This window comes from Vipera berus (genome assembly GCF_964194415.1).
Source record: "Vipera berus genome assembly, chromosome: Z".
NCBI classification, from domain to species: domain Eukaryota; kingdom Metazoa; phylum Chordata; class Lepidosauria; order Squamata; family Viperidae; genus Vipera; species Vipera berus.
This window is the reverse complement of record NC_138205.1, coordinates 3,657,048-3,681,646: the sequence shown is the minus strand read 5'-3', so window position 1 is coordinate 3,681,646 and position 24,599 is coordinate 3,657,048. Positions and strand designations below refer to the sequence as shown.

General features: G+C 47.0%; 2 protein-coding genes across 2 annotated transcripts in view; one reads left to right on the top strand and one right to left on the bottom strand.

Moving 5' to 3' along the window:
• Positions 1 to 84: 84 nt before the first annotated feature.
• LOC308677945 (proteasome activator complex subunit 2-like) lies at positions 85 to 9,074 on the bottom strand. The gene is made up of 11 exons (XM_081344669.1): positions 8,633 to 9,074; positions 6,107 to 6,139; positions 5,858 to 5,920; positions 5,682 to 5,768; positions 5,549 to 5,576; positions 5,220 to 5,317; positions 4,679 to 4,747; positions 4,499 to 4,566; positions 2,136 to 2,190; positions 510 to 596; positions 85 to 388 (listed from the first exon to the last, which is right to left on the bottom strand). Exons 1-11 carry the CDS (start codon positions 8,927 to 8,929, stop codon positions 308 to 310), a joined length of 966 nt encoding a protein of 321 aa, XP_081200795.1. The 5' UTR covers positions 8,930 to 9,074; the 3' UTR covers positions 85 to 307.
• Positions 9,075 to 9,344: 270 nt separating this feature from the next.
• The window catches only part of LOC308677933 (E3 ubiquitin-protein ligase RNF31-like), a 32,246-nt gene continuing 16,991 nt past the window's right edge, over positions 9,345 to 24,599 (top strand). The window contains exons 1-10 of the mRNA XM_081344649.1: positions 9,345 to 9,447; positions 12,192 to 12,385; positions 13,809 to 13,949; positions 16,891 to 17,046; positions 17,162 to 17,221; positions 18,232 to 18,289; positions 19,777 to 19,972; positions 21,288 to 21,675; positions 22,565 to 22,837; positions 24,093 to 24,356. Of these exons, the coding sequence (XP_081200775.1) occupies positions 12,203 to 12,385; positions 13,809 to 13,949; positions 16,891 to 17,046; positions 17,162 to 17,221; positions 18,232 to 18,289; positions 19,777 to 19,972; positions 21,288 to 21,675; positions 22,565 to 22,837; positions 24,093 to 24,356 (1,719 nt within the window). The 5' untranslated portion in view covers positions 9,345 to 9,447; positions 12,192 to 12,202. The remainder of the gene's footprint in view (positions 9,448 to 12,191; positions 12,386 to 13,808; positions 13,950 to 16,890; positions 17,047 to 17,161; positions 17,222 to 18,231; positions 18,290 to 19,776; positions 19,973 to 21,287; positions 21,676 to 22,564; positions 22,838 to 24,092; positions 24,357 to 24,599) is intronic.

Here is a 24,599-nt window from a genome sequence, read left to right as displayed (position 1 = left end):
GAGGGAAAAAAAAAAGATTTTCTCCTGGCTTTGCAAGGTGCGCTTTGATGGCTTTCTCATAAGAAGACACGAACAAATTGATTCAAACATTTTATTTTGTTACATTATTTGCTTCTTTCCCAACCATCTCCCTCCTTCTGGGTTGTAAATATCTCAGATCTCTTTCTAACCCTGTATTTTTTTGTTGGCCCAATGCCCTCCAAAAAGACAGGCGGTCACGGATTCTGGCAAATTGTGTTATTTGCACAAGGATACCATAACCCGCACAACATCTCTTGCCTGTTTGCCCTTAAATGCTCTTTTCCTGTCAGTACATGGACGGCTTCTCTTCGCCCTTGGGATTGGTCAGTTTCTCCAAGTTTTTGCTTAGGATTTGGTACAGCTCAGCCTGTGGTGAAGAGAAACGACAAAGGATTAAACACAGAAAGAAATATGCCCCCATTCCTTTCTTCCTGCCCTCATGATCTTCCCCTAGTAGAAATTCACGACGATTGGTTCAGCTTGCTTACATAAAATCCACGGATGTCAAGCACCATGATCTGCATCTCTCGGTAAATGGCTTCATCACGTTCGTGAACCAAACACCGGTAATCCATCTGCAGGAACAAAGAAGCAAATTACAACTAGCTAGCCTTGATGAAGTTACCTCGTTGGATAGGATAGGATAATAAAATGCAGAATAGAATAGAATAGAATAGAATAGAATAGAATAGAATAGAATAGAATAGAATAGAATAGAATAGAATAGAATAGAATAGAATAGAATAGAATAGAATAGAATAGAATAGAATAGAATAGAATAGAATAGAATAGAATAGAATAGAAAATATGGAATGGAATGGAATAATAACTTTATTGTCACTCTGAATGTACGCCAATCGGCATACATTAAAATGAAATTTCATTGCATATAGCTCTCAAAGGGTCACCACCTCTGATATATACTACATAAACATGGCAAAATAAATACAGAATTAAGCAACTATCCACATATATATATATACACAGATAGTTCTTGACTTACAAGAGTTTGTTTAGTGACTGCTACTTTAATAACTGTGGCAAGAAAGGTCGCAAATTGGGGCAAAACTCAACAAATGTCTCACTTAGCAACAGAAACTTTGGGCTCAGTGTGGGTCCTAAGTCAAGGACTAATTGCAGTGAAACTTCTGCCAGAAAACAACCAAGCTCAGAGAGCACCAAGGACCCCACAGTCCTTCTCCTCCCACACCCCCTTTAAGCACTGTTGATGTTCCCTAGTTGGGTAATGAAACGTCTGCAAGAAAACAAGCCAAGCTCAGAGAGCACCAAGGACCCCACAGTTCTTGGTCCTTCTCTTCTCTGCAAACTCCCCTTCCCTTCTAGCACTGATTACGTTACCTAGTTGGGTCATGAGACGTCTGCAAAAAAACAGCCAAACTCAGAGAGCCCCAAGGACCCCACAATCCTCCTCCTCTCTGCAAACCCCCCTCCCTTCTAGCACTGATGATGTTACCTAGTTTGGGTCATGAAACGTCTGCAAGAAAACAGCCAAGCTCAGAGAGACCACAAATTACAACCAGGTTAGGTTTCCAGGACAGTTTTAGACACAACTTAAGTTTGCCTGGCGTCATGTGAATCCAGCCACTGGTACGGAAATCCAGGTTTACAGCTTAAACTCTTCTCCAAGTCCAGAGACTCTCAATTTATTTAAAATATCAGGATGGAACCAGTTAATCAGGAGCAGAGTTTCAAGAGATGTCGTCGGCGTTAATTCTTGGTGAGGGTGCAGTTATTTAAATTTGCACACTGCCTGACTCCAGAGAGTCTGGGCAGTTCAAAATCTATATGAGGCAAGAACTTTATTAATGGGAATAATTCTTGCAGAGGCTTTCCCATCTCCGAGAACTATTACGTTAAGCCTTGCAATGAGTTAGTCAAGGTCTTGACTCAATCTGCAATTGGGTTTTTGTTCTGTTTTGCTTTTGTTTTGCCTTCTCGTGATCAATACCAGCTCTTTTGGCTTCCAGGAAGGTCCCCTCCTTGCCTTGAGTCAGGGGGAAGAGAAACAAGGACCCCCACCCCAAAATTTTCCTATCAGACCTGCCATCCAAGCAAGTTACAAACAATTGCAACCTTCTTGCTCCATCACTTACCACATGAGTTTCTTTGGAGGCCTTGGCAACTGCATCGCCCCGCTCCAAAAAGTATCTAAAAGAACAAGAAAGTATGTTGGATCTACAGCGTTAGGACTAGGGAATTTATTTATTTATTTACTTGGTATGTGTTGCAAATCTCTTTGGTTTTCTTCACGAGATTGTTGGAAGCAAGTTTGTCCTTGGGTCTTTCCTAGGGCTCAGAGAGGGAAATGAAGTGGCCGAAAGTCAGCCGGCTTTAGGCTTCGTGCCTAAAGCTAAAACTCAACAGTCACCCAGTTTCCAGCTTGGCGCTATAAATACACACCATGCTAGTTTCCTTTGTAGGAAAGAGAAAGGAAGGAAGGAAGGAAGGAAGGAAGGAAGGAAGGAAGGAAGGAAGGAAGGAGCGCCATAACCACACACCATGCTAGTTTCCTTTGTAGGAAAGAGAAAGGAAGGAAGGAAGGAAGGAAGGAAGGAAGGAAGGAAGGAAGGAAGGAAGGAAGGAAGGAAGGAAGGAAGGAGCGCCAGAACCACACACCATGCTAGTTTCCTTTCTAGGAAAAAGAAAGAAAAAGAAAGAAAGAAAGAAAGAAAGAAAGAAAGAAAGAAAGAAAGAAAGAAAGAAAGAAAGAGAAAGAAAGAAAGAGGAAGGAAGGAAGGAAGGAAGGAAGGAAGGAAGGAAGAAAGGAAGGAAGGAAGGAAGGAAGGAAGGAAGGAAGGAAGGAGCACCATAACTACACACCATGCTAGTTTCCTTTCTAGGAAAGAGAAAGAAAGAAAAAGGAAGGAAGGAGGGAGGAAGGAAGGAAAAGAAAGGGATGGAGAAAGAAAGGGAGAAAGAAAGGAAGAAAGAAAAGAGGGAGGGAGGGAGAACGAAAGGAAAGAAGGAGGGAGGGAAAGAAAATAAAATACATAAGCCATTAACTTCCTAGGTGAAAAAGCACATAGGAAACCCTTTATATGTGTCCTAGAATTCCACGACTACATCCCCTATTACTGTTTCCAGATGGATATTAAACCCTCATTTTGTGACTTCAACATCAATTTTTCCTATATATATCTATATATCTATATCTATATCTATATCTATATCTATATCTATCTATCTATCTATCTATCTATCTATCTATCTATCTATCTATCTATCTATCTATCTCTGTCTCTATCTGTCTCTATGTCTCTATGTCTCTATCTATCTATCTATCTATCTATCTATCTATCTATCTATCTATCTATATTCTTCTCCTTTCCTTTCTCCTCCTTTATCTCCTCCTCCTTTCATCTCCTTCTCCATTCTACTTCATCTTCTCCTTCTTCCCTTTCTTTTTCCTCTCGTCCTCCTCTTCCCCCACCTTTATCTCCTCCTCTCTTTCATCTCCTCCTTCTACTTCATCTCCTCCTTCTTCCTTTCCTTCTTCCTCTTCCTCTTCTCTTCCCCCACCTCCTCCTCCTCCTCCTCTTTCACTTCCTTCTCCTTTTCATTCTTCTACTTCATCTTCTTCCCTTTTTCCTCCCCCTCCATAATCCCTCCCCTCCCTTCTAGCACTGATAATGTTACCTAGCTGGGTCATGAAACGTCTGCAAGAAGGCAGCCAAGCTCAGGGAGCACCAAAGGACCCTACAATTCAACTCTTCAGCTACAAATATTCTCCATCAGTATTGCATGTTCTGATTTTCTTTCTCCTATCTTGGCCTTTTATCAACGCGGAGGGAAATATCACCCTGGATGCCAGCAAGCACATTTAATAAGGAAGGGCCTGTTAGATGTTTTTGTGCCAGCCATGGCAGTTCCCCCAAAAAGGTCATCAGATGGGAGCAAAGAGGCTTCTTTGCTCCCATCTGGTGGGTCAGGGGTCTCCGGCCCCTGCAGCCCCATTGGAGAGAGTTAATGGCCCTCCAGCCCCCTCACTCTCATTGGTAAGGGAGGGGCTGGGGACCCCCATAAAAACCTCTGCTCAGGGGCTGCTCCCTCTCTTGTTGCTTTCTTGTTCAAGCTTCCTCTGGGAATGATCCATGAGCTCAATCCAGGGATGGATGCCTCCATGCCAGGGAACTCTTTCTCTTTACTCTATCTTTAAATAAAGCTTCATCTGATCGCATCCCAGCGTGCTGCCTTTTTCTTGGAAGCACCTCAACGAACCATCGGTCTCGTGAGGCCATCTCACAGGGCCGTCTCATGATATCCCCCAAGAAAACCCTACATTCTGAGGATTAATTATGCTATGAAGGCGGGAGAAGGACCCCGTGAAGCTTGACGGAGGTTTTGGTGCTAGAACGGCGCCCGAGTCCAGCGCACAATTCACGACACTCTGCAACACAGATCCCACGGGGCTCTCTGCTTTGCCTCCTTTCCCTGCCGGCCCTTCTTGACGACTTACTTAGCGATGGTGGTTTGGAAAGCTTCTGCTTTGGTCTTCAGAGCCGTGATACGTTCCAGCACTTTCTCCTGCACAGGAAGGAAACAAGTTGGTGTGCCCACAGGAAAAGATCCCGCAGCCAGGAGAAATAAAAACGTTGGGGAGGGCGAAAAGTCCCCGTTGCTCCCCAATTCTTGTCACCTGAACCGCAACCCCAAAGTCGTTGCCGTCCTCAATTTTGGGGATCATGAACTGGATCCAGGTGGTGACCTGACAGGGATCAGGAGAAAGATGGCGGAAGTTACTTTGCAGGAAGAAATATGTATTTTATAGAGAGACGGCAGCTCCGATCACGCCTCGCTCGCACAAGCACGAAACCGAAGACACCAGCCTGAAGATGACGAGTGGGACCTCGTCGAAACGTCGCCAAGATACCCTCAATCCTACACGGGAAAAGACCCGAATATGCTAAGACCTACACACACACACACACACACACACATATTAAAGGTAAAGGTTCCCCCGCACGTGCGTGCTAGTCGTTTCCGACTCTAGGGGCAGGTGCTCATCTCCGTTTCAAAGCCGAAGAGCCAGCCAGACATCCGAGGACGTCTCCGTGGTCGTGTGGCCGGCATGACTAGACGCCAAAGGCGCACGGAACGCTGCTACCTTCCCACCGGAGTGGTCCCTATTTTTCTACTTGTGACCTGGGGGAGGGAAGAGACCCCCGTTGCCAACTTACCAAAATGCATTTTTCTTTAAACTCACGAACTTCAGGTTTCACACGATCCAGAAGTGAAATGAGAACCTCGTTCCCTTTGAGAAAACCACATTTTGGTGCTGGGAATTGCAGAAGAGAAATTGTCCATAAAATGCTGGGAAATATTTAAAATTCATTCCTCTTTCTTTTTTTCTTTCTTTTTTTTCTTTCTTTCTTTCTTTCTTTCTTTCTTTCTTTCTTTCTTTCTTTCTTTCTTTCTTTCTTTCTTCTTTCCTCCCTCCCTCTCCCTCCTTCCTTCCCTCTTTCTTCCTCCTTCCCTCCCTCCCTCCCTCCCTCCCTCCCTCCCTTACCTTCTTTTTCCTCTTTTTCTGTATCCATCTGCAAGGAATAAAAATACATCGATCCATAAATAACATTTTCCACCTCTCACAAGTTGCATTGAATTGGGGGGGGGGCAAGGAGAGAAGTACCTCAATAACTCACCTCATCTTCTTTGGGTGGGGGGTCTGGAATAGGGATATCCAAAGGAGCTTTGAGAGTGGTCAAATCTTGGACGTTGAGTGAATTTTCCTAGACGAGCGGAGAAGGAGCTACACTTTAAAAAAAAAACATGCAGAGATCTCCTGCCAATGAAACTTTGTTTTTAGACATTCACGTACCTTAAGAAACTTATCCAACTGAAATATTTTTGCCGGTAAAAATGTGGAAAGAAACTCTTCGCCCTGCAGGGAAGGAAAAAGAGAAAGAGAGAGAGAAAGAAAGAGAAAAAGAGAGGAAGGAAGGAAGGAAGGAAGGAAGGAAGGAAGGAAGGAAGGAAGGAAGGAAGGAAGGAAGGTTGGTTATCTGGGAAGCGGAAAATATCCAATAATTGGTGAACAAGTAATGTTTGACGTACAATGTAGACTTACCTCCTTCAAAAGCGATTCTCTAAAGAGAGCCATCTAAAGCAATAAAAGGAAATTATGAGACATATTGTAACCAATGTTGGAGCAGGTCAGAAAGATCACACAAAGTCTTTACTTTCCAGGCTGAAAATTCTCACTAATTCCCCAAATGCAAAGAGAGTTTTGCAGGGTGGGGGGGAAACACCACCACCAGAATAATTCTAACATTTTTCAGCAAAAAAAATTTTTTTGCTGGATCGAGTGAAAACACTGTGTACAGCCTCAAGCCCGAGGGATCTTTGAGGTCATCTAGGCCAACCCCCTGTTCAGTGCAAGATTCCCTAAAGGATATTTGTGGGATAGCACATCGCCTTTCGTATCCGTAATGCAAACCAACCCACGGCAGCTGCAGCATCCCTGCAGTTTACATGATCAAAATTCAGAAGCTTTTGGCCACTGTTTCATATTTATGACGGTCGCAGGGTCCCCGGGATCACGCGATCCGCTTTTGCGACAAGCTAAGTCAATAGGCGAAGTTGTTAGTCACTTATCAACGGTGGGACTAACTTAACAATTGCAATGATTCACTGAACAACAGGGGCAAGAAATGGGGCAAAACTCCCTTAACAAATGTTTCGCTTAGCAACATGAACGCTCAACTGTCATCATAAGTCGAGGACGTGACTGAAAAGGGTGCTGTTTTGCTTTTGGGATCTCCCTGTTTATTCTATGTCAGGGGTAGGCAACCTTGGCTCGTTAATGACTCATGGACTTCGACTCCCAGAATTCCTGAGCCGGCATGAGGGAAACTTTGGCCCCCTTCACGACTCGTGGACTACAACTCCCAGAATTCCTCAGCTTGGAAACCTCTCCCTTTCCCCTCAGAGTGGCTGGCTCAGGAATTCTGGGAGTTGAAGTCCACAAGTCATGAAGGGGCCATAGTTCCCCCATGTTGGCTCAGGAATTCTGGGAGTTGAAGTCCACCAGTCATAAAAGAGCCAAGGTTGCCTACCCCTGTGTAATTAGCAGAAATGGATAATCTCCTCCTACTGGGAAGTTTAAAAATCCCCTCTACTGGAGTTTTTTTTTTTAAAGAAAATCCCAAGTAGAATTAGAAAAATTGACTTCCGGCCTTCCCTTTTCAACCCCATCCCAAAAACAAAAGCACAGCATTGCTTGCATTAAACAGCAAAATTTCCCTCAGGAGTTTAACTCTAGCAATAAACCCTTTCTGGAAAATATAATTTAGATCTAGAGAATAACTACTAAAATGCATTTAAACAGTCTGGAAATATTGTTTGATCCCCAAAGTATGGGATAAAATTTCCCTTCGGTGTCTTCAGTTAAAAAAAAACACAACCCCCCCCCCAAAATCCTCCATTCTCAAGCGCTCCTTTCCAAAGCCGGTTCTTGCAAACAGGGTTAATAGTTTGCAGCCAAAAATATACTATAGTATTCTGGAAATTGGTTTGCTTGACTATTGGGGGGGGGGATATTTTAGAAGCAGAGTGACATGTCAGACTGACACTGCAATTCTCGATTGCTTCAGAAATGCCCCAGTGGTTTATACTGAAAGAACAAAGTCAGGGCGTAGCTAATCAATCGTGGCTAAAAAATAATAATAATAATAATTGGGAGCGCTTTTTCCTGCTAAGAAATTTGACTAAACTTTGGCTTCTGCCTTTTTATTCAAAATATTCTTATTTTTCCAGGCAAGTAATATTTAGTATTTAGGGCACCGTTTCTCAACTTTGGCCTGTTTTAAGATCTGTGGACTTCAACTCCCAGAATTCCTCAGCCAGCCAGCCAGGCTGGCTGAGGAATTCTGGGAGTTGAAGTCCACAATCTTAAACTAGCCAAGATGGGGGGAGGAATTCTGGGAGTTGAAGTCCACAATCTTAAACTAGCCAAGATGGGGGGAGGAATTCTGGGAGTTGAAGTCCACAGATCTTAAACTAGCCAAGATGGGGGGAGGAATTCTGGGAGTTGAAGTCCACAATCTTAAACTAGCCAAGATGGGGGTGGGGGGAAAAACTGGTTTAAAGTTCTTCCAAGTAGTTTCTATTCCTCCTCCTTTCCCCCAACTCTTTTAAAAGTGGGGTCCAAGAAACCCCATACCAAGGTTCAGACGTGAACTAACGGAACCGATCCCCTCCTTTCAAATTAAAAACGAAAGCAAAACCCCAAAAAGTCGCAATGTTTTGTTACAAGACAAAAAAACAACAACAAACAAAACGTTGTCTTTTTCCCCCCATTTTTTTCTTTTCTCGTTGATCTTTCCAGGCCTCCAGCTGACAGCCCTCCGAGCCATGCGCAGAGTGCTTCTCGCAACCGCGATTCGATCCCGCATCCCGACGGTACTAGCAACTGGAAAGGGGCGCGCTCTGCACATGCTCAGAGGCCGGCAAGGTTAAAAAAAGAAAGAAGATATATATATATAATAAGAGGTCCGTGGCTGGGTCTGGACCCTCCTTCTCCTCCCCCATTTTTTTTTATTTTTTGCCAACTGCCTTGCAAACCCTTCCCCATTCACACGTGCTGCCCACCCACCTTCTCGCGCGTCTCCTTGGCGACACGGATGTTGGCGGTGCAGGATTTGGCCATGGTGTCCGGGGGTCGGGGTGCAGAGACTGGCTTTCGGCTCGCCGCCGCCGCCGCGAAATCGATTTCGCTTTCGCATTCCCACGTTCCGTTCCGGCTTCGCTCCTCCCCTTTCTTCCCTGAACCCTCCCCTGGAGGGGTGGAGGGGAGAGCCTGGCACCTCGTGTCCTCCTCTCCTTCCTCCTCCTCTTCTCCCCCACCCACCCCCCGTGCACGCCTTTCCCACGTTCCCCTTTTGACACGCATCGGCGCCCGGGCAACTCTGCCTCCGATTCCCCGCGGCGGCGCTCTGCGTAGGCTCAGAGGCGCGGCCGTTTGGCCTCCCCCGACTCCTGTAGTTCTTCCTCCGCGTCCCCGGAGGTCGCTTCGCTTCGCTTTCGCTCCGGTTTCGATTTCTCCTCCGGCGACGCCGCTTTCGTGCAAGGCGGAGGGGAAGAAGACCCCCACCCACCCACCCACATACACACCCCCCGTTTGCAAGGTAGACCCCCCTCCCTCCCTCCCTCCCTGCCGATTCAACCCCTTCCCCCGATGCAACTTTTCCTGCCACGAGTTCGAATCCGGTTAGTGGGGTGGAGGAGGGGGGAGGGAAACCCCCAGAGGAACCGGATCGAACCGTTCCTGGGTGCAACGGCTGCTCGCTCCGGAGTCAGACCTTCTTCTCCCCCTGGCTGGGGTCGCTCTTGGCGGTAACGGCTCTCCCGACTTGCTGGGGGGCTTCCCAGGCGGGTTGGACTACGTCTCCCATCATCCCCGACTCACGGGTGGGTGGGTGGGCGGGCGGGGTGGGGTGGGGGTTTCTTTGTAATTTTCCCCCTTCCCCGATCGGAGGTCCAAAGATGACAGAGCGAAAGACACGTGTTGTTTCTCCCCTCCCCCCCTCCCCTCCCCTTAAGGAGTTCCCACCTTTCCCCTCGATATTTATTTATTATTCTTGATTAGATGTTTATCCCGACTTTATTAACTTTGTAAAGTCATTCAAAGGCGGGCGGGGAGGGGCGGGGGGGGGAAAGACATCCCTAATCCTCCTTTTACTCCTCCTGTTTTCCCCACGACAACAGCCCTGTGAGGTGGGCTGGGTGGGGGGGGGAGGGAGAGAAAGAAAGAAAAGAGAGGAAAAGGGAGAGAGAGAAAGAGAAAAAGGAGAGAGAGGGAGAAAGAAAGAAAAGAGAAAAAGGGAGAGAGAGAGAGAGAAAGAAAAGAGAGAAAAAGGGAGAGAGAGAGAAAGAGAAAAAGGAGAGAGAGGGAGAAAGAGAAAAGAGAGAAAAAGGGAGAGAGAGAGAGAGAAAGAAAAGAGAGAAAAAGGGAGAGAGAGAAAGAGAAAAAGGAGAGAGAGGGAGAAAGAAAGAAAAGAGAAAAAGGGAGAGAGAGAGAGAGAGAAAGAAAAGAGAGAAAAAGGGAGAGAGAGAGAAAGAGAAAAAGGAGAGAGAGGGAGAAAGAGAAAAGAGAGAAAAAGGGAGAGAGAGAGAGAAAGAAAAGAGAGAAAAAGGGAGAGAGAGAGAAAGAGAAAAAGGAGAGAGGGGGAGAAAGAAAAGAGAAAAAGGGAGAGAGAGAGAAAGAAAGAAAAGAGAAAAAGGGAGAGAGAGAGAAAGAAAAAGGAGAGAGAGGGAGAAAGAAAGAAAAGAGAGAAAAAGGGAGAGAGAGAGAGAGAAAGGAGAGAGAGGGAGAGAAGAGAAAGAAAAAAGAGAATAAGGGAGATAGAGAAAAGAGAGAGGGAAAGAGAAAGAAATGAGAGGGAGAGAGAAAGAGAAAGAAAGGGAAAGAAAGAAAAAAGGAAAAAAGAGGGAGAAACAAAAAAGAGGGGGAGAGAGAAAGGAAAAAGAGAAAGTAGAGAGGGAGAAAGAAAAGGGAGAATGAAAGAGAGAGAGAGAAAAAGGAGAGAGAAAGAAAAAAGAGGAGAAAGAGAAAAAGGAGAAAGAAAGAAAGAAATGGAGAGAGAGAAAGAAAAGAGGGAGAAAGAAAGAAGGAGAAAGGGAGAAAGAAAAAGAGGGAGAGAGAGAAAGAAAAAGAGGAGAGAGAGAGAGAGAGAGAGACTGGCCCCCAAATCATCCCAGCTGGCTTTATAATTTATAACCTTTTTGGGGGGGGTCTCTAAATTTTTTTTTTGAGTTTTTCCAACTTCAAGAACTCCCGAGTCAGTTTGCAGAATTCGGTTCTGATGCAGATCCCCAGTAGTCCTACGGAGTCCCAAATTTCCCTCGCAAAACAAGACCGTTGTTAACTGACTTTTGCCTCGGTTTACGACCGTTCCTGCCACGGTTGTTAAGTGAATCGCTGGGGTTGTTAACTTAGGAAGATGTCGCTTGAGGGACTCCGGCTTCTCCCCTTGACTTGGCTTGTCCGGAGGTCGCAAAAGGGGAATCACCTGAGCCGCCCCCCCCCCTCCCCGGACAGGGCGACTGTCATAAATATCAGCCAGTTGCCAAGGGTCTGAATTTTGATCACGTGACCAGGAGGGATGCTGCCACGGTCGTAAGTGTGAAACGTGGTCATAAGTCACTTCTTTCAGTGCCCTTGTCACTTGAAACGTCCGCTAAATAAACTCTCGTAAGTTGGGGACTTTACCTGTATACATTTTCATAGTAACTACATTGCGGTTCATCGCTTTTTCCAGGGCCGTCGTAACTTTGAACGGTCGCTAAGCAGACTGTTTTGCACATCAGTGTCCACCTGTACACAGGTTTCCTAGGCATAAAGCCGGGGGGGGGGGTCTTCAAACTCGGCCCTTTGATGACTTGTGGACTTCAACTCCCAGAATTCCTCAGCCAGCGTGTCTGGCTGAGGAATTCTGGGAGTTGAAGTCCACAAGCAGGGGTCTTCAAACGTGGCCCTTTGATGACTTGTGGACTCCTCAGCCAGTGTGAGGGAACCAGAATTCCTCAGCAAGCGTGAGGGAACGATAACCCTTTTATGACTTACCTGGCTGAGGAATTCTGGGAGTTGAAGTCCACAAGTCATCAAAGGGCCAAGTTTGAAGACCCCCTGGTCTAAAACCACTTGAAGATGAGTGGACGTCAACTCCCAGAATTCCCCCAGCCAGCAAAGGTTTACCAGAATTTAGCATGGATAAAGAACAAATTGGGCCTTTTCCCCCCATAGGGTAACTTTCTTAACAGATAGTGGGGATGCAGTAGACGTAATATACCTTGATTTCAGCAAAGTTAAAAAAAATAGCCAATGAAAACTGGCTGGGGAATTCTGGGAGTTGAAATCCACAAAAGTCTTAAAGCTGCCAAGTTTGGAGATCCCAGTTGTAGGGCAAACTGGCTCCCCTTACCTTACTTCAAACTTGGCCCTTTGATGACTTGTGGACTTCAACTCCCAGAATTCCTCAGCCAGCGTGTCTGGCTAAGGAATTCTGGGAGTTGAAGTCCACAAGCGGGGCTCTTCCAACTGGGCCCTTTTAGGACTTGTGGACTTCAACTCCCAGAATTCCTCGGCCAGCGTGCTTCAAAGTCATATCTCACATGTTATCTTGGTGGTTTATTTTATTTTTATTTTTCGCAAGAGGGCTCAGAAATGGGGGAGGCCACACGCAAGTTCGGGGCCCTCCGGCAGGAGCTAGTCGCCGCCTTGATCCGGAATCCTTCCGAACAGAGTGCCGAATTTTTGCAGCGGCTGGTGGAAGCGCCTTTGTCCCCCGCCCAGAAGTATCTGGAGATTGATGCCAAGGGCATTTTGCGAGCCAACGTCAAGGAGCAGGTGAGGAATGGGGGGAGAGGGAGGGTAGATCCTGCTTTGGATGCTTTACCAGTTGAATGTCTGCCTGCGACGCTCTTTTTTTTCCCATTGGGGGAGAGGAAACCACTCTCGGTGCCAAGGAGCAGGTGAGGAGTGGGGTAAGAGGGAGGGTAGATCCCATGTTGGATGCTTTACCTGTTGAATGTCTGCCTGCGACGCTCTTTTTTTTCCCATTGGGGGAGAGGAAACCACTCTCGGTGCCAAGGAGCAGGTGAGGAGTGGGGTAAGAAGGAAGATAGATCCTGTGTTGGATGCTTTACCCATTGAATGTCTGCCTGCGATGCTACTTTTTCCCCATCAAAGGGAAGAAACTTGACCATGTAAAAGCAGGGGTCTTCAAGCTTGGCCCTTTGATGACTTGTGGACTTCAACACCCAGAATTCCTCAGTCAGGAACGCTGGCTGAGGAATTCTGGGAGTTGAAGTCCCCAAGTCATCAAAAGGGCCAAGTTTGAAGACCCCTGGTGTAAAGGCTGACGATTAAGCAGAGAAGGAATCTTTTTTTAAAATGTACTTATTGTTTTATATTATATATTTTTTACATTGTCTTCAGCCCTGCCCCCGCCCCACCAGTCCCTTGACAGTGAGATTGGCGACATATAAATTACCGGTAATAAATAAATAGAAATAAATAAATAAATAAATAATACAAATCAAACCCAGCCTGGAAGCGGAATGGAGTTTAAGGGAGCTGGGCGTAAGGAGCCAGGTAGGATCTGGGCTTCAAGGATGGAAGGGTGGAATCCTGCTCGAGTCATTTCTCTTTCCGTTACGGTGGCATCACCCCAAATTAGCGACACGGTCCTCCAGCTGCCATTTCCAAAAGCAAGGCTTCTAGTCCTCAAGAGAGAAAACACTTTGAGAGGACTCATTGCGGATAGTCCTTGAATCACGACCACAAATCTCCCTGGCGTGGCCAGGCGGTTGTTAAGCGACTCGCGCCCAACTTTGCATCCCTTTTTTTTGGCTGCTTTTTGAAGCGGATCACCGCTGTCGCTAAGTGGATCGCACGGTTGTTAAGTGAATCTGGCTTCACCCCGTTGACTTGGCTAGTCGAAAAACCAGCTAGGTCGGGAGGTCGCAAACGGTGATCGCATAACTCCGGGACACCATAACCATTTTCAACACAAGCCAGTTGCCGAGCAATACGGAATGGGGGACGGTACGACCGTCATAAGTGCAAGGACCGGTCGTAACTCACGTTCTTCAGCGCCCTTATCACTTCCAGCAGTCGCTAATTGAGTAGGAGTAAGTTGAGGACCGTGCTTCTGGGATGCCTCGTAAGCTGGCTGCATTCGAACCCGGCACCAGCTTCTGTATTTTTTATTTTATTTTATTTTTTTAAAAAAGGCGTTATCGAACCGCCAATCCTCTTTCTGTTCCAGGTGGATCTCCACATGGTCTCCACCGCCTTCCAGATCCTGGAGAAATACGGGCTCAACCTTCTACATCCTCGCAAACCTTATTTCTGGCGCATGGTCAAATTTAATAATCGCGTCTTCCGGGATACGGTGGACATGATCCAGGTAAGCCCTCCCTCCCCCTCCCCCCAATCTTCATGAGGATCCCACTGGATTTAAAGTTGTTTCCAGAGAAGATTCCCAAGGCTTAAAAAAAAAAAAGAAAGATGGACGGACACTTTCTCAGCGGGTGCCAAAATGAAACTGGAAATTTTTAAATTCCGATTTTCTTTTTTCCTATCTGACGAATTTGCAGGGACTGGCAATGTGGATAAATATTTCATGCCTTGGGGCAGGTCCTTCATAATTGGGATCCTTTCCTGAGGGAAAGAACCTTGTTCTGGGAATCGCGAGGAATCCACAGAGCTACTGCATGCTGTCTATGTTTAGCAGATAAATCTCCCAGAATTTTTTAATAAGCAAAGTCGGTGTGTTAAACTTTACCGGGCTTCCCAATTTCTTGCAGATTCTCAACTTGGGCCACTTTAAGAGGGGTGGACTTCAACTCCCAGAATTCCCCAGCTGGCTGGGGAATTCTGGGAGTTGAAGTCCATCCCTCTTAAAGTAGCCCAGGTTGAGAAATATTGGTTTTAGAACAGGGCTCTTCAAACTTGGCCCTTTGATGTCTTGTGGACTTCAACTCCCAGAATTCCTCAGCCAGGCACACTGGGTGAGGAATTCTGGGAGTTGAAGTCCGCAAGTCATCAAAGAGCCAAGTTTGAAGACCCCTGGTCTGGATCCAAACCCGCAGTTTCATCAAAATGGCCGACTGAGGAATTCTGGGAGTTTGTTTGTTTATTTATTTATTATTTTGACTTCTATACCGCCCTATTCCCGTAGGACTCGGGGCGGTTTACAGGGCAATTAAAATCATCCCATACAAAAGTTAATTTTTTTAAAAAAAAACAATTAAATTTAAAGCCCAAAAGTTAAAACATTTAACACCCAATTAAAACCCCTCAGTCTAGGCCCGACAGCTCGAAGAGCCAAGTTTTCAGGTTCCGGCGGAAAATGAGCGGAGGTCGGAGGCAGTCCTAAATTCCATCGGAAGTTGGTTCCAAAGGGCAGGCGCGCCCACAGAGAAGGCCCTCTCTCTGGGAGTCACCCGCCGGCAATCCTTCACCGGCGGTACCCTGAGAAGGCCCTCCCTGTGGGAGCGCACAGGACGATGGGAAGTGGATGCCGGCAGCAGGTGTTCCCTCAGATAATCCGGGCCTATGCCATTAAGGGCTTTATAGGTCATCACCAGCACTTTGAATCTCACCCGGAAGCCAATGCAGCTCGCGGAGGAGAGGTGTTACACGGGAGTAATAATAATAATAATAATAATAAAGTTGGAAGGGACCTTGGAGGTCATCTAGTCCAACCCCCTGCTCAGGCAGGAAACCTTATACCATTTCAGGCAAATGGCTGTATCGGGGAAACTCCCATCAAAACTCCACAAGTCATCAAAGGGCCATGTTTGAAGACCCCCCCACCCCACCCCCCACCCCCGATTTAGAATGCCAGTTTTAAGGTTGAAATCTCCTCTTTTTATGTTCAGGGCTCCCCAAATGTAGGGGATGAAATTTCCTTTATTTATTTTGTAAGACTTTTGTTTTTTTTTTGTGTGTGTGGTTTTTTTCTTCCGCTTCCGAAACAAACGAAGGAATCTGCTGAGATTATCCTTTCTTTTCCGGCAATTTCCAAACGATTTAAATAAGAATCGGCATCATCGTATAACAGTTTGCCAAAAGGCCCCCTGTCTCTCCGTGGGTGTTTGTGTATGTGTTTGTATATGTAGGTGCGTCGCTCTTTTGCTTGCCTTCCTGATGGCTGAAATTACCCTTTCTTTTCCCGCCATTTCCAAATGTTTCCACATAATTTCCAAATAAGAGTTGGCATCGAAGAAACGTTTGCAAGAGGCTACCTCTCTCTTTCTCTCTTCCTCTTTCTTCTCTCCTTTTTTATCTTTCTCTTCTCTCTTTCTTACCCTTTCTCCCTCTCCTTCTCTTTCTCCCTTTATCTTTCTTTTTTTTCTCTTCTCTCTCCCTCTTTCTTTCTTCTCTCTTTCCCTTTCTCTTCTCTCTCTTTCTCTCCTTTCTCTCTCTTACTCTCCCTTTCTCTCACCCTTTTTTCTCTCTCTCTTTCCCTTTTCTCTTTCTTCCTCGTCTTCTTTCCCTTTTTCTCTTCCTCTTCTCTTTCTCTTTCTCTCTTCCTCTTTCTTCTCTCCCTTTTTCTCTTCCTCTTCTCTTTCTCTTTCTCTCTTCTTCTTTCTTCTCTCCCTTTTTATCTTTCGCTTCTCTCTTTCTTACCCTTTCTCTCTCCCTCTCCTTCTCTTTCTTCCTTAATCTTTCTTTTTTCTTTCTTTCTCTTCTCTCTCCTTCTTTCTTTCTTTTCTTTCTCTCCTTTCTTTCTCTTACTCTCCCTTTCTCTCCCTTTTTTCTCTCTCTCTTTCCCTTTCTTTGTTTTTTCTTTCTCTCCTTTCTTCTTTCTCTTTCTTTTCTCTCCCTTTTTCTCTTCCTCTTCTCTTTCTCTTACTTTCTCTCTTTCTTTCTCTTTCTTCTCTCCCTTTTTATCTTTCGCTTCTGTCTTTCTTACCCTTTCTTCCTCTCCTCTTTCTCCCTTTATCTTTCTTTTTTTTTCTTTCTCTTCTCTCTCCCTCTTTCTTTCTCTCTTTCCCTTTCCTTTTCTCTTCTCTCTCCCTTTTTTCTCTCTTTCTCTCTTTCCCTTTCTTTTTTCTTTCCTCTTCTTCCTGTCTTTCTTCTCTCTCCCTTTTTCTCTTCCTTCTCTTTCTTACTTTCTCTTCTTTCTTCTCTCCCTTTTTATCTTTCGCTTCTCTCTTCCTTACCCTTTCTCCCTCTCCTCTCTTTCTCCCTTTTTCTTTTTTCTTTCTTTCTTCCTCTTCCTTCTCTCTTTCCCTTTTTCTCTTCTCTCTCTTTTAATCTTTCTCCCTTTCTCTCTCTCTCTCTCTCTCTTGTACGTGTCACCCCTTTGCTTGCCAAAATAACGCCTTGTCTTCCGGCAGGGTGGACGGGACGTCCTACGGCTATACGGCTATTCGGAACAAAAGGCCGACGGGCTTTACTTCCCGGATCATCAGCTCGAGCCAGACATTCCTCACGTGGCGTCCGTCACAGTGGACGTCATGCTACTCCGTGCGGAGCTCACCCTTCTCCTCTCGGTACAGAGGGCTGGGGGGGGACGGAGACCAAGCTGGGCTGGGGGGGGGTCTACGTAACCTCTCGGGGTCCCTGTTAAGAGTTGAAGGAGACTTGTGATTCCTTTTCCTGGTATAGGAAACGCATCCAAATCCTCAGATGTTGCAAGAATTGATCCAAGGGCAGCAGGCCTTACAGGTGAGTAGCGCTACGGGGCAGGCTGGGGGCGGGAGGGGGGTAAAGAATGGAGTGAGGTGGGATGGGGGCCCTTGCTGGCTGTGGTTTTGTTATAGTAGTATTTCTCATGCCTGAAGATGTGGGGAGTTCAGCTCCCAGAATCCCCCAGCCACCAAAGGGCCAACTTTAAGATGTGGGGACTTCAGCTCCCAGAATTCCCCAGCCACCAAAGGGCCAGCTTTAAGATGTGGGGACTTCCAACTCCCAGAATTCCCCAGCCACCAAAGGGCCAACTTTAAGATGTGGGGACTTCAACTCCCAGAATTCCCCAGCCCCCAAAGGGCCAACTTTAAAATGTGGGGATGTCAGCTCCCAGAATTCCCCAGCCCCCAAAGGGCCAACTTTAAGATGTGGGGACTTCAGCTCCCAGAATTCCCCAGCCACCAAAGGGCCAACTTTAAGATGTGGGGACTTCAGCTCCCAGAATTTCCCAGCCACCAAAGGGCCAACTTTAAGATGTGGGGACTTCAGCTCCCAGAATTCCCCAGCCACACAAAAGGCCAACTTTAAGATGTGAGGACTTCAGCTTCCAGAATTCCCCAGCCCCAAAGGGCCAACTTTAAGATGTGGGGACTTCAGCTCCCAGAATTCCCCAGCCCCCAAAGGGCCAACTTTAAGATGTGGGGACTTCAGCTCCCAGAATTCCCCAGCTTCTTGGATGAGAAGCGAAACATCTTCAGAGACAAACAGGAAGTCCCGTTGCCTCCTGGAAAAGCACCTTTGGGACAACTGAGGACACAGACAAACCTCCAAGCAGCCTCAACGACTCTCCAAAAGAAGGCAAACGACCAGCTGTCTGCAAGGAGTATAAATCCTTCCCTTCCCCACCATTCAGTCAGAACTGAAGAAAGCTTCTGGGATGAGAAGTGAAATCTCTTCAAAGAAAAACAACGGAAGTCCAGGTGCCTCCTGAAGAAAACCACCTGTAGATCCTCCTTCTGTGGTCCTCACTCTTCTTTATCTTTCTCCAGGTCAACAAGGCTGCCGATGCCGGATCTCTGAATCCACTTTTCGCTATCTCTCACGCAGGTAATGGGAGAAAGAGCCGCCGCAGATTGGTGGTTAGGGTTAGCCACATTCACGGGACTTATTTTGTACTGCAAGCCAGGATCATAATCAAACCTAGATGCCGTTTAGACAAGAGGCAGGGCAGATGTTTAAAAGTCTTCTGGCATCCCGAGCAGCCTTTCTCCAATCTCGGCCGCTTGAAGAGGTGCGGACTTCAACTCCCAGAATCCCCCAGCCAGCCTCGATTTACGGCCACAGTGGAGCCCGAAATTTCCGTCACTAAGCGAGTTTCGCCCCATTTTGCGACCTTTCCTGTGGCAGTCGTTAAGTGAAACGCTGCAGTTGATAAGTCAGTCCCACGGTCGTTAAGTGAAACTGGCTTCCTGATGGATTTTTGCTTGTCAGAACAGGTCGCAAAAGGGGATCACGTGACACTGCAGCAATTTGTCATAAATATGAGCCTGGCTGGGGAAATCTGGGAGTTGAAGTCCACATGTCTTCAAGCAGTTGAGATTTGAGAAACACGGTTCTGGAGGCTTCCTAGTTGTTTAATGACCATTCCAAGTTACAATGCCGCTAAAAAAAGTAACTTATGAATGTTTTCCACACTTACGACTGGTTGTAGCCTCTCCATGGTCACTTGATCAAAATTCAGAGTCTCGGCACCTGGCTCATATTTATGACGGTCACAGCGTCCCGGGGTCACGTGATCCCCTTTTGCGACCTTCTGAGAAACAGAGTCAACCGGGGGGGGCAGGGGGGAGCCTGATTCACTTAACGACCGTGTGACTAACTTAACAAATGCAGCGATTCAGTAAACAAAACTGTGGAAGGAAAGGTTTGTAAAATGGGGCAAAATTCTCTTCATAAATGTCTCACTTAGCAGCCGAATTTTTTCAGCTCAATTGTGGACTACTTGCAAATCCTGTATTAATTCCTGCCCAGCTTTGGAATAAAACAGGGGTCTTCAAAAACATGGCGCTATTATGACTTGTGGACTTCAACTCCCATAATCCTCAGTCGGCCATTTTGATGAAACTGCAGGCTTGGATCCAGACCAGGGGTCTTCAGACTTGGCCCTTTTATGACTTGTGGACTTCAATTCCCATAATTCCTCAGTCGGCCATTTTGATGAAACTGCAGGCTTGGATCCAGACCAGGGGACTTCAGACTTGGCCCTTTTATGACTTGTGGACTTCAATTCCCATAATTCCTCAGTCGGCCATTTTGATGAAACTGCGGGCTTGGATCCAGACTAGAGGTCTTTAAACGTGGCCCTTTCATGACTTGTGGACTTCAACTCCCAAAATTCCTCAGCTGGCTGAGGAATTTTGGGAGTTGAAGTCCACAAGTCATGAAAGGGCCAAGGTTGAAGACCCGTGAAATAAAATCTGCATCTGATGTAGAGATGGAATTGAATCTTGGTTTTTCAGCCATAAGCAGAACGAAACTTGAGACTTGTGGGTTTTTCCCCACCCTACCCCACCCCCTTTTTTTCCGGCCTGCAGGGAATCTTCCTCCGGACACCTGCCAGCTTTGTGGTTTAGACGCTCCGTCGCGGCACTGTGCGGCTTGCAATCAGAGTTTGTGTTCTAACTGTGATTGGCTGTTTCACAAGCATCCCTCCCGGATGCATCACCATCGGGTGCCCATGAAGAACCCTGGAAGAGGGTGGCAGAGTCCCCCACCACCACCCAATCCCAGGTAAGCCTCAGGGTACAAATAATAATGGAATAAGGAATAAGTGATGGGATGGACTGGACTGGTCTGGACTGGACCAGAACAGAACAGAACAGAATAGGAATAAATAGAATAGAATAGAATAATAAAAGGAATGGAATGGAATTAGGACAGAATAGAATAGAATAATAAAATAAGGAATGGAATGGAATGGAATGGAATGGAATAGAATAGAATAGAATAATAAAATAAGGAATGGAATGGAATAGAACAGAATAGAATAGAATAATAAAATAAGGAATAGAATAGAATAGAATAATAAAATAAGGAATGGAATAGAATAGATTAATAAAATAAGAGAATAGAATAGAATAGAATAGAATAGAATAGAATAGAATTAAGGAAATAAGAATAGAATAGAATAGAATAGAATAGAATAGAATAGAATAGAATAGAATAGAATAGAATAGAATAGAATAGAATAGAATAGAATAGAATAGAATAGAATAGAATAGAATAATAAAATATGGAATGGAATAAAATAGAATACCCCATGATCCCATGCTGTGGCTGCTACGACGGTCGTAAGTGTGAAGTTGTGAGTCACTTTTTTTCCCCAGGTTGTTGTAACTTTGGTTGCTGAACACATGGCTGTAAGCCAGGGGGTCTTCAAACTTGGCCCTTTCATGACTTGTAGACTTCAACTTCCAGAATTCCTCAGCCAGGCACGCTGGCTGAGGAATTCTGGGAGTTGAAGTCCACAAGTCATATAAAAGGGCCCCTAGTTCCCCACCCCTGTTCTAATCCACCTTCCTGGCTGAGGAATTCTGGGAGTTGAAGTCCACCAGTCATAAGAGGGGGAGCATAGCTCCCCACCCCTGTTCTAATCCATCTTGCTGGCTGAGGAATTCTGGGAGTTGAAGTCCACCAGTCATAAGGGGGGAGGGGCATAGCTCCCCAGCCCTGTTCTAATGCATCTTGCTGGCTGAGGAATTCTGGGAGTTGAAGTCCACAAGTCATATAAAAGGGCCCCTAGTTCCCCACTCCTGTTCTAATCCACCTTCCTGGCTGAGGAATTCTGGGAGTTGAAGTCCACCAGTCATAAGGGGGGAGGGGCATAGCTCCCCAGCCCTGTTCTAATGCATCTTGCTGGCTGAGGAATTCTGGGAGTTGAAGTCCCCCAAGTCATAAAAGAGCCAAGTTTGAAGACCCCTGTTGTAAGTCAAGGATGGGCCAGATGGTACATTCGGTTATTATGTTGAGGAAGTTTTATCGATTAGTCACTCCGTTGCGATTCATTTAAATCTCAATTTAAACTGAAATGCTCCCCTCTCGGCAGCCTCTCCAGCATCCACTCGGAAACGGCTTCTCTGCGGCCCCCCAGCCTCCCCCCATTCTCAGTCTCCGGCAGCCTGCCCTGTCCACGCCTGCCGTGGCGCTGCGCCGCTTGTCAGAAGAACAATGATGCCTCCTCCGTCCTTTGCATCAGTTGCGACCGGCCTCGGGGCTGCAAGACCCCCCAGACCCTCGGCCTGGAAGACGAGCTGACCCACCAAGGCCAGCTGGCCAGAGGGCGCTGGTCTTGCCAAACCTGCACCTTTGAGAACGAGTCGGCCACAGTCCTCTGCGCCGTTTGCGAGAGGCCACGCCTGGCTGGCAGACCGGGCACCGGCGACGCCAAGCCCCTGATAGCCTGGGGAGAAGAGAGCGGACGCCAGCAGGAAGATGTGAGTACTGGGGGGGTGGGGGTCGGGTTTGTGGGGGGGGGGCTTTCCTAAGTTTTTTAAGTTTTGCTTTTAAAACGTTTTTTTACAAAACCTTGGAAAACAAGCCGGAGATAGCGGGAGCTAGGTAGTAAATATGGCAAATAGGTGATTTTATTTCTTGATTTGGCTCCTGACAAACGACTCAAGGGGGAGGACATGTTCAATATCCTATTTTCCCCGCAGCAACAACCCTGCGAGGTCGGCTGGACTGAGGAGGGAGTCATTCCCCCCCCCTTTGCCTTCATCCCTAAGGCGGGACTAGAATTCACCGTCGCCTGGTGGTTGGCCCAAAGTCATCCAGCCAGTTTTCGTATTTAAGACGGGACTAGAACTCACCGTTTCCTGGGGGTTGGCCCAAAGTCATCCAGCCAGCTTTCATATGTAATGCGTGACTAGAACTCACCGTCTCCTGGTGGTTGGCCGAAAGTCACCCAGTCGGTTTTCACACCTAAGGCAGGACTAGAACTCACTGTTGCCTTGTGGTTGGCCCAGAGTCATCCAGCCAGCTTTCATATTTAAGGCGGGACTAGAACTCACCGTTGCCTGATGATTGGCTGAAAGTCACCCAGATAATTTTCATGCCTAAAGTGGGACTAGAACACCCTGTCTTCCTGGTGATTGGCCCCAAATCACCCACCCGGCTTTGATGCCTAGGGTCAGACTAGAACTCACCGGCACCTGGTGATCGGCCCAAAGTCACCCAGCCGAATTTGATCAGACCTCAAAAAAGGCCGGATTAGATGTCTGAATGTCTGATCTTCCCCGTGCTCAATCTCGAACTCCGATCTAAGCAGAGCCCAACCTTGCACCCTGGCGCTGATCTAGAACCCGTGCCCCTCTCTTCCCACAGGCCCCCAGCTGGCAGTGCGAACACTGCACTTTCCGCAACAGCATACACCGACGTATCTGTGAGATGTGCAATTGCACCAGCCTGCACGGTGATCCCCAGCCCCCGGGCCGGGCCGAGAAGGACGAGGTGGGCAGGCTGAAGCGAGAGGTGGTAGAAGCCCCCGCGGAGCCCCAGGGCCTGTGGAAAGCCCCGCCCACCTCGCCCGAGGAGGCGGAGCATCAGAGGCAGGCGAAGCTGCGGGACGACGGGCAGAAGATGGTGGCCATGATCAGGGTGAGCCCTCCCCCGCCTGAAAAGCGAGGCCCCCCACCATCCCTTTTAAACCTTTAAAAGGCGCCTCCTTCCAATTGGAACGCCGGCTAAGGATTGTGGGAATTGTAGTCCATCTACCAGGGGTGCCATCTTTGGAGGCCCAGGGGCCTTTGGATAGCAAGCCTGGCCAAACTCTTTTTTTTCTTTTATAGACATGTCTATGTACATGTTTGTCTACACGCAAACACTTAGGGGAGTGCTATTAGGAATGTTTGCTGCCTTTGATTACTTATGTAATAGTTGAGACAGGTGATTAGATAGAAATGGGTAGATAGATATGGATGGATGGATGGATGGATGGATGGATGGATGGATGGATGGATGGATGGATGGATAGAGATAGACATAGAGACAGAAAGAGAGAGATAGGCTGATGATGGATGGATGGATGGATGGATAGATAGATAGATGGGTAGGTAGGTAGATGGAGATAGATAGATAGATAGATAGATAGATAAATAGATAGATAGATAGATAGATAGATAGATAGATAGATAGATGATAGATATGGATGGATATAGAGAGATGGATGGATGGATGGATGGAGAGAGAGAGAGAGATATGGATGGATGAATAGACAGACAGAAACACACGAGACGTGATGGATGGATGGACAGACACACACACACACAGAGGCATGATAGATAGATAGATAGATAGATAGATAGATAGATAGATAGATAGATAGATAGATAGATATAGTTAGATGATAGGATAGATAATAAGAGAGATTTCACACACACAAATAGTATGTATGTGTATGTATACATATAGATACAATTATACATATTATAATGGTAGATAGACACCTCGTTATGTGTGCCTGTATGTGGGAATGTCTATATTTGTTCTTTTTTTAAAAAATGAACAACTCCAGTTAGTGAACATACATAATGCTTTTTCCTCCTCCTATTTTCCCCACAACTACAACAACACTGTGATGTGGATTGGCCTGAGAAAGAACAACTGGCCCAGAATCCCCCAACCCGTGCCAGGTGGATCGACCCATCCTGCTTGCCAAAAAACCCCCCAAACGATCTCCAAATCCATTCAATCAGCCATGGTTGTCTCCTCAAAGGGTTATTAAACGGTCGTAAGACAAGGACTACCTCCAGCTTCTTCTTCTTCCCAGCAAAGATAGTTGCCAACCAGCTTCGGCATCCTCTCTCGGTCAACTCGGCCTCGTTGACCTGGCTTTGTCCCTTGGCCCCCACAGGAGGCGGAGGGCGTGGGCGTAGCCCCCGAAATGGTGGCGGCCGCCTTGTGCTACTCGGGAGCCGAGCTGCCCTTGGCCTGGCTGAAATCAGAGCTGCCCTGTGTCCTGGAAGGCATGGCGGAACTGGCCACTCAGCGAGGCGCGGAGGAGCCCGACGGTGGGCTGGGCGCCATCACGCTCCAGGAAGTCCAAGCCGCCTGGGTGGCTAGCCGGGGGGACGTCGACGACGCCGTCAGCCGATGCCTCAGTGCCCGTCGGAGCAAGGTGAGCCTGGACGAGAGGCGTGGGAAAAGGGAAGCAGACATTAGAATCACAAAAAGGATGTTGAGAGTTTGGGGGGAAAAAATTCAGAGGAGAGCAACTAGGACGATCCAAGGCCGGGAGACTAAAACATACGAAGGACGGCTGCGGGACTTGGGTATGTCTAGTGCAGGGGTAGGCCACCTGGGCTCTTGTGTGACTCGTGGACTTCAACTCCCAGAATTCCTGAGCCAGCATGGCTCAGCT